Source organism: Phyllobates terribilis, unplaced genomic scaffold (genome assembly GCF_046119375.1).
Source record: "Phyllobates terribilis strain yellow unplaced genomic scaffold, ASM4611937v1 Scaffold_9__5_contigs__length_417890890, whole genome shotgun sequence".
NCBI classification, from domain to species: Eukaryota; Metazoa; Chordata; class Amphibia; order Anura; family Dendrobatidae; genus Phyllobates; species Phyllobates terribilis.
In genome coordinates, this window is record NW_027362769.1 from 399,956,767 (window position 1) to 399,970,221 (window position 13,455).

A 13,455-nucleotide genomic window follows, 5' to 3' on the forward strand; every position below is an offset into this window, starting at 1 on the left:
GTACCATCTCCTCAGTGCTCTCTGCCCTTGTGCCATCTCCTCAGTGCTCCTCTCTGCCCTTGTGCCATCTCCTCAGTGTTCCTCTCTGCCCTTGTACCATCTCCTCAGTGCTCCTCTCTGCCCTTGTGCCATCTCCTCAGTGCTCCTCTCTGCCCTTGTGCCATCTCCTCAGTGCTCCTCTCTGCCCTTGTGCCATCTCCTCAGTGCTCCTCTCTGACCTTATACCATCTCATCAGTGCTCCTCTCTGCCCTTGTACCATCTCTTCAGTGCTCCTCTCTGCCCTTGTACCATCTCCTCAGTGCTCCTCTCTAGCCACAAGCCATCTCCTCAGTGCTCCTCTCTGCCCTTGTACCATCTCCTCAGTGCTCCTCTCTGCCCTTGTGCCATCTCCTCAGTGCTCCTCTCTAGCCACAAGCCATCTCCTCAGTGCTCCTCTCTGCCCTTGTACCATCTCCTCAGTGCTCTCTGCCCTTGTGCCATCTCCTCAGTGCTCCTCTCTAGCCACAAGCCATCTCTTCAGTGTTCCTCTCTGCCCTTGTGCCATCTCCTCAGTGCTCCTCTCTGCCCTTGTGCCATCTCCTCAGTGCTCCTCTCTGCCCTTGTGCCATCTCCTCAGTGCTCCTCTCTGACCTTGTACCATCTCCTCAGTGCTCCTCTCTGCCCTTGTACCATCTCCTCAGTGCTCCTCTCTGCCCTTGTGCCATCTCCTCAGTGCTCCTCTCTGCCCTTGTGCCATCTCCTCAGTGCTCCTCTCTGACCTTGTACCATCTCCTCAGTGCTCCTCTCTGCCCTTGTACCATCTCTTCAGTGCTCCTCTCTGCCCTTGTGCCATCTCCTCAGTGCTCTCTGCCCTTGTGCCATCTCCTCAGTGCTCCTCTCTAGCCACAAGCCATCTCCTCAGTGCTCCTCTCTGCCCTTTTGCCATTGCCTCAGTGCTCCTCTCTGCCCTTGTGCCATCTCCTCAGTGTTCCTCTCTGCCCTTGTGCCATCTCCTTAGTGCTCCTCTCTGCCCTTGTACCATCTCCTCAGTGCTCCTCTCTAGCCACAAGCCATCTCCTCAGTGCTCCTCTCTGCCCTTGTACCATCTCCTCAGTGCTCCTCTCTAGCCACAAGCCATCTCCTCAGTGCTCCTCTCTGCCCTTGTGCCATCTCCTCAGTGTTCCTCTCTGCCCTTGTACCATCTCCTCAGTGCTCCTCTCTGCCCTTGTGCCATCTCCTCAGTGCTCCTCTCTGCCCTTTTGCCATTGCCTCAGTGCTCCTCTCTGCCCTTGTACCATCTCCTCAGTGCTCCTCTCTGCCCTTGTACCATCTCCTCAGTGCTCCTCTCTGCCCTTGTACCATCTCCTCAGTGCTCCTCTCTGCCCTTGTGCCATCTCCTCAGTGCTCCTCTCTGCCCTTGTCTCTGTATACAGGGAGCTCCCCCTAGTGGTGGCTGCAGACAGGATCTTATCAGGTGTCTCTGTATACAGGGAGCTCCCCCTAGTGGTGGCTGCAGACAGGATCTTATCAGGTGTCTCTGTATACAGGAGCCACACAGTGATACATAAGCCAATGTGTAACTAAAATGTGTGAATAAGATGCAGGATTTAATGCTCTGTTTCAGAAAATGGATAAAGTTTTATTATATAATTTAATTAGCACACAAAATAAACAATATTTCTATTTTAAGAAAACTTGTCCCACATTGATATTTTTGTTTATAACATTTAACTTGATACAAAATTGTAAACAACTTATAAACAATAGATTTTTACAGATTTATCTATTAATATTTTGTTATATTGTAAATTATATAAATTAACAACAATCTCTGCGGAGTCACAGACTCGATATCTGGTATTACTCGGTACCAGGACCGTCAATTCTGGACATGTGCTGGACCTCTGGGAACTCTGAGAAGAAGCTCATCTTGGAGGGAGAAGTGGCAGCAGTGCTGGATCATCAATAATGTGAATGGAAGACATGGAAACATCTGAGTGGTCTCTCCGCCGACCCTGACCCTGCTCATCACTTCTCCAGTTAATGAGTCTTTGATGGGCGTCCTGTTACTGCTCTATGAAGGTCTTTTCTGTTTAGCGCCACCTAGAGAAGACGCATCCAGCACATCTTATCCAGTGTTATCGAAAGCTTTACTTTGGTCCCCAAGGAAAAGAACATGAATGGGCCACAACTGTCCAAAAAAGCTAGAATTATTAAGACATCACTCTACAATCTTGCCACTTTTTGGGGTCTGATGATGGTGGTCACTCTTCACTCCGCCTTGGGCACCAGCTTTTGGGTGTCTTCAGTTGTTGACCCATTGGTATTACCTTGGTCATCGGGAGTCTGATCCTTCTTCTTCTCTATATGCCCAATAATCCCCCCCACACCTCCTCCAACTCCTGTCCCGATAGCCCCTCCGACGGACCCTCCGACCGCCCCGCCGATTATGACAGCCTCGGTTGCCAGGACTGTTCCAGCCACGGCTGCTCCCACGATGCCTCCCGCCAAGGTGAGAATCCCCCCACCCACCGCACACCCGATCCCCACTGCGCACTTTGTGAAGCGCTTGGAGTATTCGGCACAGAATTTCTCCACTTCTTGGTCCAGTAGAGCCTTCATCTCGTAAATGAGATTTATCCTCGCTGCGTCATTGCTGCCCTTCAGATTCTGCTCGTACTCCAGAAGGAGCCGCACGGCCTCCTCGCTGACCACCTCCCTCATATTGGAGGGCCTAACCTTCAACACCTTGAGAGGAGAAGACGATCGGGGAGCCTGAGGAGGACACGAAAAGACAAAAAGATAACTGACATTTCATGGTCTATGACCACAGATGTGACGAAGTACAGACAGATGGACAAGGTTGGCGCCGATCTAGAAAACATGCCGCCATGCTCCTTAGCACCGGAAAACAGAATACACCCACAGGGACGAGGTTCTTACCTTAGTTGCAACAAAATCCTGGAATATTTTAACAGTGATCTTCAAGTTTTTGTGGTTCTCAAGGGCATAGAACATCTGGAGGAAAAGTACGAGGAGTTAATGTGGGCAACCGAAGACGAGGTCACTCATCACATCCTGTATTAACGATAGCGGGGCGAGAACTCATAACTGAGGATAATACTCTTGGAATGTTTCAGAAAAATGTATTTCCTGTATTTGACTGACTTGCAGTAAAGCCCGGGGAGAGCTGGCACCCAGATGACCACCAACCATGGAGATTAGGGGGTCACCTTGATTGTGGATTGTAACACGCTGTCTCTATTGGACAATATAGGACATGACACCATTACCTCCATAGGGGAAGCAAAGCTGAAGTTTTCTTGCTGCAAAGTGCTGACGAAATCCTGGAAAACAAACAACAGAGGAGGGTTAACAAAAAAAGACACACACACACATACATATATACATATACAGTTGCGCTCAAAAGTTTACATACCCCGGCAGAATTTTTCCTTTCTTCGTCTTGTTTCAGAGAATATGAATGATAACAAAAAAAACTTTTTCTCCGCTCATGGTTATCGGTTGGGTGAAGCCATTTATTGTCAAACTACTGTGTTTTCTTTTTTTCAATCTTAATGACAACCAAAAACATCCAAATGACCCTGATCGAAAGTTCACATACCCTGATGATTTTGGCCTGATAACATGCACAGAATTTGACACAAATGGGTTTGAATGACTACTAAAGGTAACATCCTCACCTGTGACCTGTTTGCTTGTAATCAGTGGGTGTGCATAAAAGCTGAGTGAGTTTCTGGGATCCAGACAGACTCTTGCATCTTTCATCCAGTCACTGATGTTTCTGGATTGTGACTCATGGGGAAAGCAAAAGAATTGTCAACGGATCTACGGGAAAAGGTAGTTGAACTGTATAACACAGGAAAGGGATACAAAAAAATATCCAAGGAATTGATAATGCCAGTCAGCAGCGTTCAAACTGTGATTAACAAATGGAAAATCAGGGGCTCTGTAAAAACCAAACCACGGTCAGGTAGACCAACAAAAATTTCAGCCACAACTGCCAGGAAAATTGTTCGGGATGCAAAGAAAAACCCACAAATAACTTCAGCTGAAATTCAGGACTCTCTGAAAACTAGCGGTGTGGCTGTTTCAAGATGCACAATAAGGAGGCACTTGAAGAAAAATGGGCTGCATGGTCGAGTTGCCAGAAGAAAGTCATTACTGCAAAAATGCCACAAAGTATCTCGCCTACAATATGCCAAACAGCACAGACACAAGCCTCAAAACTTCTGGAACAAGGTAATTTGGAGTGATGAGACCAAAATTGAACTTTTTGGCCACAACCATAAACGTTACATTTGGAGAGAGATCAACAAGGCCTATGATGAAAGGAACACCATTCCTACAGTAAAGCACGGCGGTGGATCGCTGATGTTTTGGGGATGTGTTAGCTACAATGGCACAGGAAACTTGGTAAAAGCTGAAGGAAAGATGAATGCAGCACGTTATCAGCAAATACTGGAGGCAAATTTGCACTCATCAGCCCGGAAGCTGCGCATGGGACGTACTTGGATGTTCCAACATGACAACGATCCAAAACACAAGGCCAAGTCGACCTGTCATTGGCTACAGCAGAACAAAGTGAAGGTTCTGGAGTGGCCATCTCAGTCTCCTGACCTCAATATCATTGAGCCACTCTGGGGAGATCTCAAGCGCGCATTTCATGCTAGACAGCCCAGGAATTTACAGGAACTGGAGGCTTTTTGCCAAGAAGAATGGGCAGCTTTACCATCTGAGGAAATAAAGAAGCTCATCCACAACTACCACAAAAGACTTCAAGCTGTCATTGATGTTAGAGGGGGCAATACACGGTATTAAGAACTTGGGGTCTGTGAACTTTTGATCATTGGATGTTTTTGGTTGTCATTAAGATTTAAAAGAGAAAACACAGTAGTTTGACAATAAATGGCTTCACCCAACCAATAACCATGAGGGGAGAAAAAGTTTTTTTGTTATCATTCATATTCTCTGAAACAAGAAAGGAAACATTCTGCCGGGGTATGTAAACTTTTGAGCACAACTGTACATACATACTGTATATAATATAATATATATATATATAATTATATTATATGTGGATAGTGGCTGAGATGGTGGATATAACAATTTCACCGGAGTACCAGCAGACACAGACATGGCTGGAATGGTTCTGGTCCAGGATAAAAAAAAAAAATTCAAGTTTAGTGCAATGGAGAAAAAAAAAAAGAAGAAAAACCCCAATTTTTCGTCTGTTTCTTGGGTTTTGTTTCCACGGCTTTCATTGTGATCGCAGGATTCTCGGTCAGTATGATCACGGTGACTCCAAACTTGTATAGTTCATTTATTCTTTTGATCTAAGGGGTAATGTTTCTCCTTGTGGAGAGTGACATACCGGTTCTGGCATGTCTGGCTTCCAGTAGGTGGCGCTATAGAGATCAAGTCCTCTTTTTCTCTGAAGAGGCAATTTACATATTAAATTTCCCAGAGGAGCATTGCACGGCGAATAAGCCTCCTTACCTTGACATGCTAGAGCCGGTGTGTCACTCTCCATAAGAAGAAACGTCCCCCCTTAGACCTCAGTCCAGAGCCTCTCATGCAGCCAAATCAGTTCTCATACTTTGCACTGACGAGGGGCAACAGCCCGAAACACCGTGTCTGCAAATAGAGATTCAGATTTGGCTTTTATCCTAAGTCATATTGCACGACTCGTTAAAGGGTCGATAGTGACTTGTAGGATTGCCGCTTCCAGTAGGTGGCGCTGTAGAGTTAAAATCCTCTTTTATTCTTTTGTTAATTTTCAAATCTTTCTTCTAAATAAAAAAAATAATTTATTTTTTGTCGCCGTTTTTTGAAACAGTAACGTCTACATTTTACCATTCATCGCATTTTGGAGCACGTACGATTGTTGTTCTCTCAATTTTTTTTGGGGGGGGGGGGGGAAGACGCAGCGACCGAAAAATTGTAATTTGTGTTTTCATTTTTTTTCTGTCTCCGGTTTTTACTGTCCAGGTTCAATGATCTTATATTTTAATAAATTGGACACAGCATAAATAATGTGCATTTTCTTCTCTTCTTAATTCTGTAATTTGATGCCAGTGATAACCCACTGTGTGCAGGAGGGAAGAGGACTCTGTTACTTGGATTAGAATAGAGTTTTTTTATAAGGGTGCGGGAGGAGAGGTGGCAAAAATGTGACACTCAGGGGCGTTAATAATGTCAAAGATGGGCACTCGGGGCATTATCACTGAGCAGTGGGTGCCACACAAGCCTTGCCCAGGGTGCCGGTAGCCCAGAATACTATCCTTTCTTCTCCAGTTTTTTAGCCTGTTGTACACGGTGATTCTCGCCGTGTCTTCTCCGGTCTACACCGTCTGCTCGCTGCATTAACGCCTCTTCTTCATCTTTAGTTCTGACACTGCAGCTCATAGTCTTCTTCTTTTTGCATCCATTCTTATGCACTCACCCTCCGGTTCCTGCCAATATCGCTGCCTCCGGGCCGGCGCCATTGTGGCCTCATCCTATTCCCAGCTCTATCACCAATCACAAAGTCTAGGAAAGATGTTCTACCGGCCTCCGCATTAATCCTCACTCCAAACTACACGTATTGCAGATAAAAGCGTATGGACGCCACATCACGACCCCATGTAGCACTTGCGCCATTTAATGCTCCTCTTAAATGGATGGGTTACTGAAAAGTCAGGGTTCCTCCCACAACGCCATTATTAGTTGACAATAAGAGGGATGTTTGACCCCACTAGGACCTCCATTTCTTGCAGGTAATGGGTGCTACTATCAATTTACAAGAAACAATGTGCGAGGAGACTCTATAGCGACAGGTCCATAGTGCGATGTTTCAATCGTAGCAGCAGAAAACACCTTATAACGACCCGCTATGTTCAACAGCAGAATATTTTAAATACCTTCAGCATTCGCCCCAGCTGGCCGCACGTGATCCTCTCTCCACGGACATCGGTTTTACGGTGGAGCCAAACCTCTTCCACGAGGTTGGAGATGTATGTGGTCAGGTGGCTTCTGAAATCGTCGTCCATGTCTGTGAAGAGATGCAATGATCATTACACTGGAGTAAAGATAGTCTGGACCTCCTCGCTTGCAGGTCATTGGGGGCGAGCTGTGTGCGCCGTATGGAGGGGAAACGTAATATTGGATGGCGGCCATATAACAGTACATTAATCAGGTGGAGCAAGAATCCCATTGATGGTGTCCCTCATCGCTCGGTGTGATTGGTCTGCAGAGGACAGTCACGCTAAATCGCGTCTTACCTGATAGCCGCCCTTCACTGGATCTCAGGAATGTTTTTCCCGGGTGAGGTAGGAGGAAACCGCTCGCGGACGGACTGCGCAGAGTCTCCAGCACGCGGCGGTATGTCGCGCTCTTCCGCAGCTTCTACAAAAACACAAAGTGCAACTTTCCATCTCCAGTGTCAGGTTCGCACATCTCCCGGCCGGGATCGCCGGTACCCTCCCAAGACTTTATTCTCGCAGTCAAGTGTTGGAGACTCTTAGCACCACGAGTGTGACCACAGTTTGTGCCAATCTGCATTTGGATGTTTTTTCACCAGTTTGTAAATGGCAGCAGCAAAACATCTCTTTTTCAACATTTAACGACCATTAACAAGAAAAGACCTTTTGTAACTTGTGCTAATCTGCAAGTCGGCACAAATTGTGGCCGCAGCCATACAGTCCGAGATTACTACAAGAACTCAGTCATACCTCCGTCTCGTGTTCCATGTAGGACATCGCCGCTTCTCGACCGCAATTGTCGGGGTTATGCCAATCACGAACAAGAATATTCAGGTGCTGAAATATAGAAGACATCAAAGATGGTGAGATGGAACCATGGGGAGTTGCAGGAGGTCTAAGGATGATGAGGACACCAAACGGGGCCCAGAAAGTATCCGCTCTGCTCCGAATATTAAAGCATGGTGACTGGTTTTCCATTGCTTGCTATTGGGGCCCTGGTGGAGAGGACAAGTACCCAACCTCACAATGGCTGACCTTATCTGTGGTCCTTCATCTACACATCATCCAGAGAGGACACGGGAGATGCCACAAACTCAACCCGAGATGATGGTTACAATAATGTGACAAAAAGTTGTGGTCATGATTTTGGGAAACAGGCTGGGAAGAAGCTGTAGACATTGATGATATCAGACCAATGATGTCATCAAGATACCAGGAATGAACCCTATCAAAAACTACACTCAACAGGTCCTGCAAAATGTTCCTTAGAGGATTGGTAACAAAGGTGAGAGCGACACAGAGAGGAGGTCACCTGTAGATATTGTAGACAGAAGGATTCCCCCGTGAGCTCCGAGACGTGGAGATACATCTGAAAAGACAAACACATCTCGATCAGTCCGGACATGAAACTCAAGGTTACATGGGCCAAAACATCTTCATTCTACTGATATATTGTAGCGGCACAATGTAACAATGGTTCATGATACATTCAAGGTCTGACACTACGGAGAGTAACACCACAGATGTTTCGAGAGGTGTTCTCCACTTCCGTACCTCCAGATAATCCAGCTCTGTTGTTTTCAAGTTCGCATTAAGGTTGAAGATCTGAGGACACAAACAAACGTTACATCAGAATATGTCCAAGAAGACGATGGACGTCCCGTCACCTTCCACCGTCCAGCACCAAGACGTCCATCAGCGGCCTTAGGCGTTGCAAGAAATGACGTCAACCCCCCATAGTGGAGATAGAATGATTCGCACAGATATAGCAATCGGACAAGGGCGGTGGGCTACATCAATAACTAGGGGGTCTACACAAGCTGCATAGTGCAGCCACTCATTTACCTTTTATGCGGTTTGATTACAAGTGATTAGTGGGCCAAACAAGCATTTATATTGTGTCCATACAAGTATATTTGATCCCCCCAAATCTCAAGGCTTGAGTGAGTAAAGACATTTATAGTCAAGGCTCCTCGAAGACGTCACATACCAGGTAGGAGCTGAGGAGCATGGACAGGGCGGAGAGCTTCACACAGGTCTCCCTATCACTTTCGATGTCTAGTGAACCCTCTGTGTCCAGGACAAACACGGCCATCTGTACAGAGGAGAAAGAAGGGTAACCAAGGACCATTGGTTATCATAGTGCTTCCGTAAGGGACATACAATGGAGTAGCTACAATCAGATCTGACGTTCATCCATTATTTACAGAGATTGAAGCGATAATCTTTACGATAAAGAGCACAAGGACTGACCAGACGAGAGACCTACATTGTGTCCTTTACCTTTTCTCCATTCCTCTCCAGGATAAAGGGTCTATTCCACAACCATATCCCCTTGGTGAGACTGTCTGTCCCGGATTTCCACTCAAAACCATGGAGGGGCTCGTCCTGTTCCCCCAGACTGATTGGCTGCCCCTTCTCCTACAGGAGAAAAAAATAAAAATTTATAAAATCATTATAAAATAAATTTTCTCAATACCAAGGATGGGTCCCCATCAAGAACTGATCTTTAAATGCATGTCCCCCCTCCCCAAAACATTACAATGGTAACTTTGGGTTGGAGCAGATAAAAGCATGAGGCCCCTCTAACTCTCGACTAAATGTGAACCCATTTAGTCCTCTGTGACATTGGATGTTGCGCTTTATCCTACAGGTTATGGCTCCTCACCAGCCTGTGAAGAGCTCTCAGAATATAGTTCAGCAGGCTGGACTTTCCTCTTCTCTTCTCTCCGATCACGCAGATGAGGCACAGGGGGTAACCTGAGATGGCACTGTCCAAAAAGCATCCATCAAGAACAGATTCATCCAGCCCCATTTTGTTGTTTGGATCGGTATAGACCAACTGGACGGCACGTGGAGGAGCCTAAGAGGACATTATTTAGCCATATTCAATATTTGTGGAGTAAAACAGATCATTGTGTCTCATATCTACAAAGCGGATGGTTATTAAGACAGAAATGCCTAAAGGTCTGTCATCTGTGATGACTCACAAGCTTCCTATCCCCCATTTCAAATGAGTTTCTATGTGGAATCCATCTAAAACATAAGAGGCACAGATTACTTTCTTCTTGACTGGTATCATCACTGGTGTATTGACTGAAGACTGGCATGGCCCAAGTACCCATGGCGTTCCCTACTCTTCTCTAACGACCCACATGATATAACAAAGGCTTGGTGCCATGGTAATGGTCTGTACCATACACCTTTATGAATGTGTGGACTTTGCACCAGGTAAACAAGTGTTCCTCTGTATTTGGTATTAAAACTATTAGCATTTTAAAGGCTCTAAAAACTCACTTTTACCTACTAGTTTGGACTGTTATTTTTTGACAGCTAGCTAAGTCATTGGTATGATTCCTCAGGTATTATAACCCATCCATTGTCTGAATAGTGGCACGGTTGAAATACCCATGGCGGTCCCTGAAGTTTTTTAATAAACCACATAACAGTATATCTAAGATGTGGTATAAGTTAACACCAGTATGTGCTGTGCTGTACATCTCAGCAATGTGTGGACTTTGTATCATTTATAACCATTGTTACTCAGCGTTCAGCATTAAAGTATAGAAGGGCACTACTGCTACAGACTGTGCAACTTTCTTACTGTCACCTACCAGTTTGGACTGCTGTTCTTTGACAGCTAGCTAAGTCATTGGTATGATTCCTCAGGTATTATAACCCATCCATTGTCTGAATAGTGGCACGGTTGAAATACCCATGGCGGTCCCTGAAGTTTTTTAATAAACCACATAACAGTATATCTAAGATGTGGTATAAGTTAACAACAGTATGTGCTGTGCTGTACATCTCAGCAATGTGTGGACTTTGTATCATTTATAACCATTGTTACTCAGCTTTCGGCATTAAGGTATAGAAAGGCATTACTGCTACAGACTGTTCAACTTTCTTACTGTCACCTACCAGTTTGGACTGTTGTTCTTTGACGACCAGCTGAACCTTTGACACCAGTTGCTGCAGGCGGTAGGCAGGTATGAGCTGCTCTCTCGGACAGACTTTCCTGCATTCCGGACAGCGATACCCAAAGGGTTGTGGGGTGGACCAGTAAGAAGAGATGCAGGGTTTACAAAAAGTGTGCCCGCAGGTGATAGATACTGGGTCACTGAGCTCGTGGAGACAAATGGAGCATGTGATATCATCTTTTAGCTTGGAGAAATGTGCAGTCCCTTCATTTGGCATGGCCGCCCTAATTCACATGAGACATCCAAGGGGGGAAAGAAAAAGGAAGGTTAGAAGTCTCACCATGATAAATGAAGTGCAGACAGGGAGTAAAGTACAAGCAAAGCAGTCGAAAAAAAAGTAACATAGCAAAACCACCTGTGACGGAGCATAGATCAGATAACGCAGGGGGAAAAGGACAAACATGGACGTTAATATGAGCGGCTGATAATGGATCACATGACCCGCGCCTGGAATAAAATGATCCTAAAAGACTATAAACGCTATATGAAAAGGAAGGACTTACGGCTTAGAGCGGCTGCTTCCCATGGGGTGAGTGCAGGGCGCCCCGATATCTATGGAGCCCGCGGGACAGAGGTCGATGACTGACTAGGCAGGAGGAGAAAAAGCAAACAGATGAGACATGGAAACACCCTGCGGAGTTAACCCCTGAGCTACTGACACCGCGCAGAAAAAAGGGGAAGTGCAGGAAGATCAACAGCCACGGGCCCTGACCGCGATATATCTGCTGGGTGTATACACCCCATCACCCCAATAATGTATCCAAACACTCCCAATATCTATATTATATCCACATACCACCGTATCTCCGTTATATCCATGCACTGTACACTCCCCAAAAAAAAACCCCATTATACACACGTGGTCAAAATTATTGGCACCCCCCGTTTAACGAAAGAAAAACCCACAAAGGTCACAGAAATAACTGGAATCTGACAAAAGTAATAATAAAATTAAAAATCTATGAAAATGAACAAATGACGGTCAGACATTGCTTTTCTGCTTCCACCGAATTTTTAAAATAATTAACCTCATGAAATCGGCCCGGACACAAGATGCTCAATAGGATTTCGGTCAGGGCTCATAGAAGCCCCTTCAGAATAGTGCAATGTTTTCCTCTTAGCCATTCTTGGGTGTTTTTAGCTGTGTGTTTTGGGTCATTATCCTGTTGGAAGACCCATGACCTGCGACTGAGACCAAGCTTTCTGACACTGGGCAGCACATTTCTCTCTAGAATCCCTTGATAGTCTTGAGATTTCATTGTACCCTGCACAGATTCAAGACACCCTGTACCAGATGCAGCAAAGCAGCACCAGAACATAACAGAGCCTCCACCATGTTTCACAGTAGGGACAGTGTTCTTTTCTTGATATGCTTCATTTTTCCGTCTGTGAACATAGAGCTGATGTGCCTTGCCAAATACTTCCATTTCCATAGGACATTCTCCCAGAAGCTTTGTGTCGTGTCAACATGTAGTTTGGCAGATTCCAGCCTGGCTTTTTTATGATTTTTTTTCAACAATGATGTTCTCCTTGGTCGTCTCCCATGAAGTCCACTTTGGATCAAACAACGACAGATGGGTGTGATCTGACACTGATGTTCCTTGAGCTTGAAGTTCAACTTTAATCTCTTTAGAAGTTATCCTGGGCTCTTTGTTACCATTTGTATTATCCATCTCTTTGATTTGTCATCAATTTTCCTCCTGCAGCCACGTCCAGGGAGGTTGGCTACAGTCCCATGGATCTTAAATTTCTGAATAATATGTGCAACTGTAGTCACAGGAACATCAAGCTGCTTGGAGATGGTCTTATAACCTTTACCTTTAACATGCTTGTCTATAATTTTCTTTCTAGTCTCCTGAGACAACTCTTTCCTTTGCTTCCTCTGGTCCATGTTGAGTGTGGTACACACCATATCACTAAACAGCACAGTGAGTATCTGTAGCCCTATATACAGCACAGTGAGTATCTGTAGCTCTATATACAGCACAGTGAGTATCTATAGTCCTATATACAGGCACAGTGAGTATCCGTAGCCCTATATACAGCACAGTGAGTATCCGTAGCCCTATATACAGCACAGTGAGTATCCGTAGCCCTATATACAGCACAGTGAGTATCTGTAGCCCTATATACAGCACAGTGAGTATCTGTAGCCCTATATACAGCACAGTGAGTATCTGTAGCCCTATATACAGCACAGTGAGTATCTGTAGCCCTATATACAGCACAGTGAGTATCTGTAGCCCTATATACAGCACAGTGAGTATCTGTAGCCCTATATACAGCACAGTGAGTATCTGTAGCCCTATATACAGCACAGTGAGTATCTGTAGCCCTATATACAGCACAGTGAGTATCTGTAGCTCTATATACAGGCACAGTGAGTATCTGTAGCTCTATATACAGCACAGTGAGTATCTGTAGCCCTATATACAGGCACAGTGAGTATCTGTAGCTCTATATACAGCACAGTGAGTATCTGTAGCTCCATATACAGCACAGTGAGTATCTG

General features: G+C 45.4%; 2 protein-coding genes across 9 annotated transcripts in view; one reads left to right on the forward strand and one right to left on the reverse strand.

The window, feature by feature from the left end:
• Positions 1–13,455, forward strand: part of LOC141162622 (serine protease 27-like) — a 104,539-nt gene that overhangs the window by 25,076 nt on the left and 66,008 nt on the right. The window contains exons 1-2 of one of the 7 annotated variants that reach the window (XM_073648900.1): positions 10,902–11,472; positions 12,795–12,871. The exons of 5 other annotated variants lie outside the window; for them this stretch is intronic. The gene's annotated coding sequence lies outside the window, so the exon portion shown is untranslated. Of the gene's footprint in view, positions 1–10,901; positions 11,473–12,794; positions 12,872–13,455 lie in introns of those variants that run through there. One more of the 7 variants, XM_073648899.1, reaches the window with a different exon arrangement.
• The window catches only part of LOC141162618 (RING finger protein 112-like), a 32,401-nt gene continuing 20,544 nt past the window's right edge, over positions 1,599–13,455 (reverse strand). Inside the window, exons 2-14 of one of the 2 annotated variants that reach the window (XM_073648891.1) lie at positions 11,447–11,525; positions 10,885–11,167; positions 9,632–9,826; positions 9,247–9,384; positions 8,954–9,058; positions 8,518–8,568; positions 8,276–8,332; positions 7,714–7,800; positions 7,264–7,387; positions 6,904–7,034; positions 3,274–3,327; positions 2,924–2,998; positions 1,599–2,755 (exon numbers count right to left, since the gene is read on the reverse strand). In XM_073648891.1, coding sequence (XP_073504992.1) covers positions 2,252–2,755; positions 2,924–2,998; positions 3,274–3,327; positions 6,904–7,034; positions 7,264–7,387; positions 7,714–7,800; positions 8,276–8,332; positions 8,518–8,568; positions 8,954–9,058; positions 9,247–9,384; positions 9,632–9,826; positions 10,885–11,167; positions 11,447–11,469 — 1,827 coding nt within the window. In that variant the 5' untranslated portion in view covers positions 11,470–11,525 and the 3' untranslated portion in view covers positions 1,599–2,251. Of the gene's footprint in view, positions 2,756–2,923; positions 2,999–3,273; positions 3,328–6,903; positions 7,035–7,263; positions 7,388–7,713; positions 7,801–8,275; positions 8,333–8,517; positions 8,569–8,953; positions 9,059–9,246; positions 9,385–9,631; positions 9,827–10,884; positions 11,168–11,446; positions 11,530–13,455 lie in introns of both variants that reach the window. The other variant, XM_073648893.1, reaches the window with a different exon arrangement.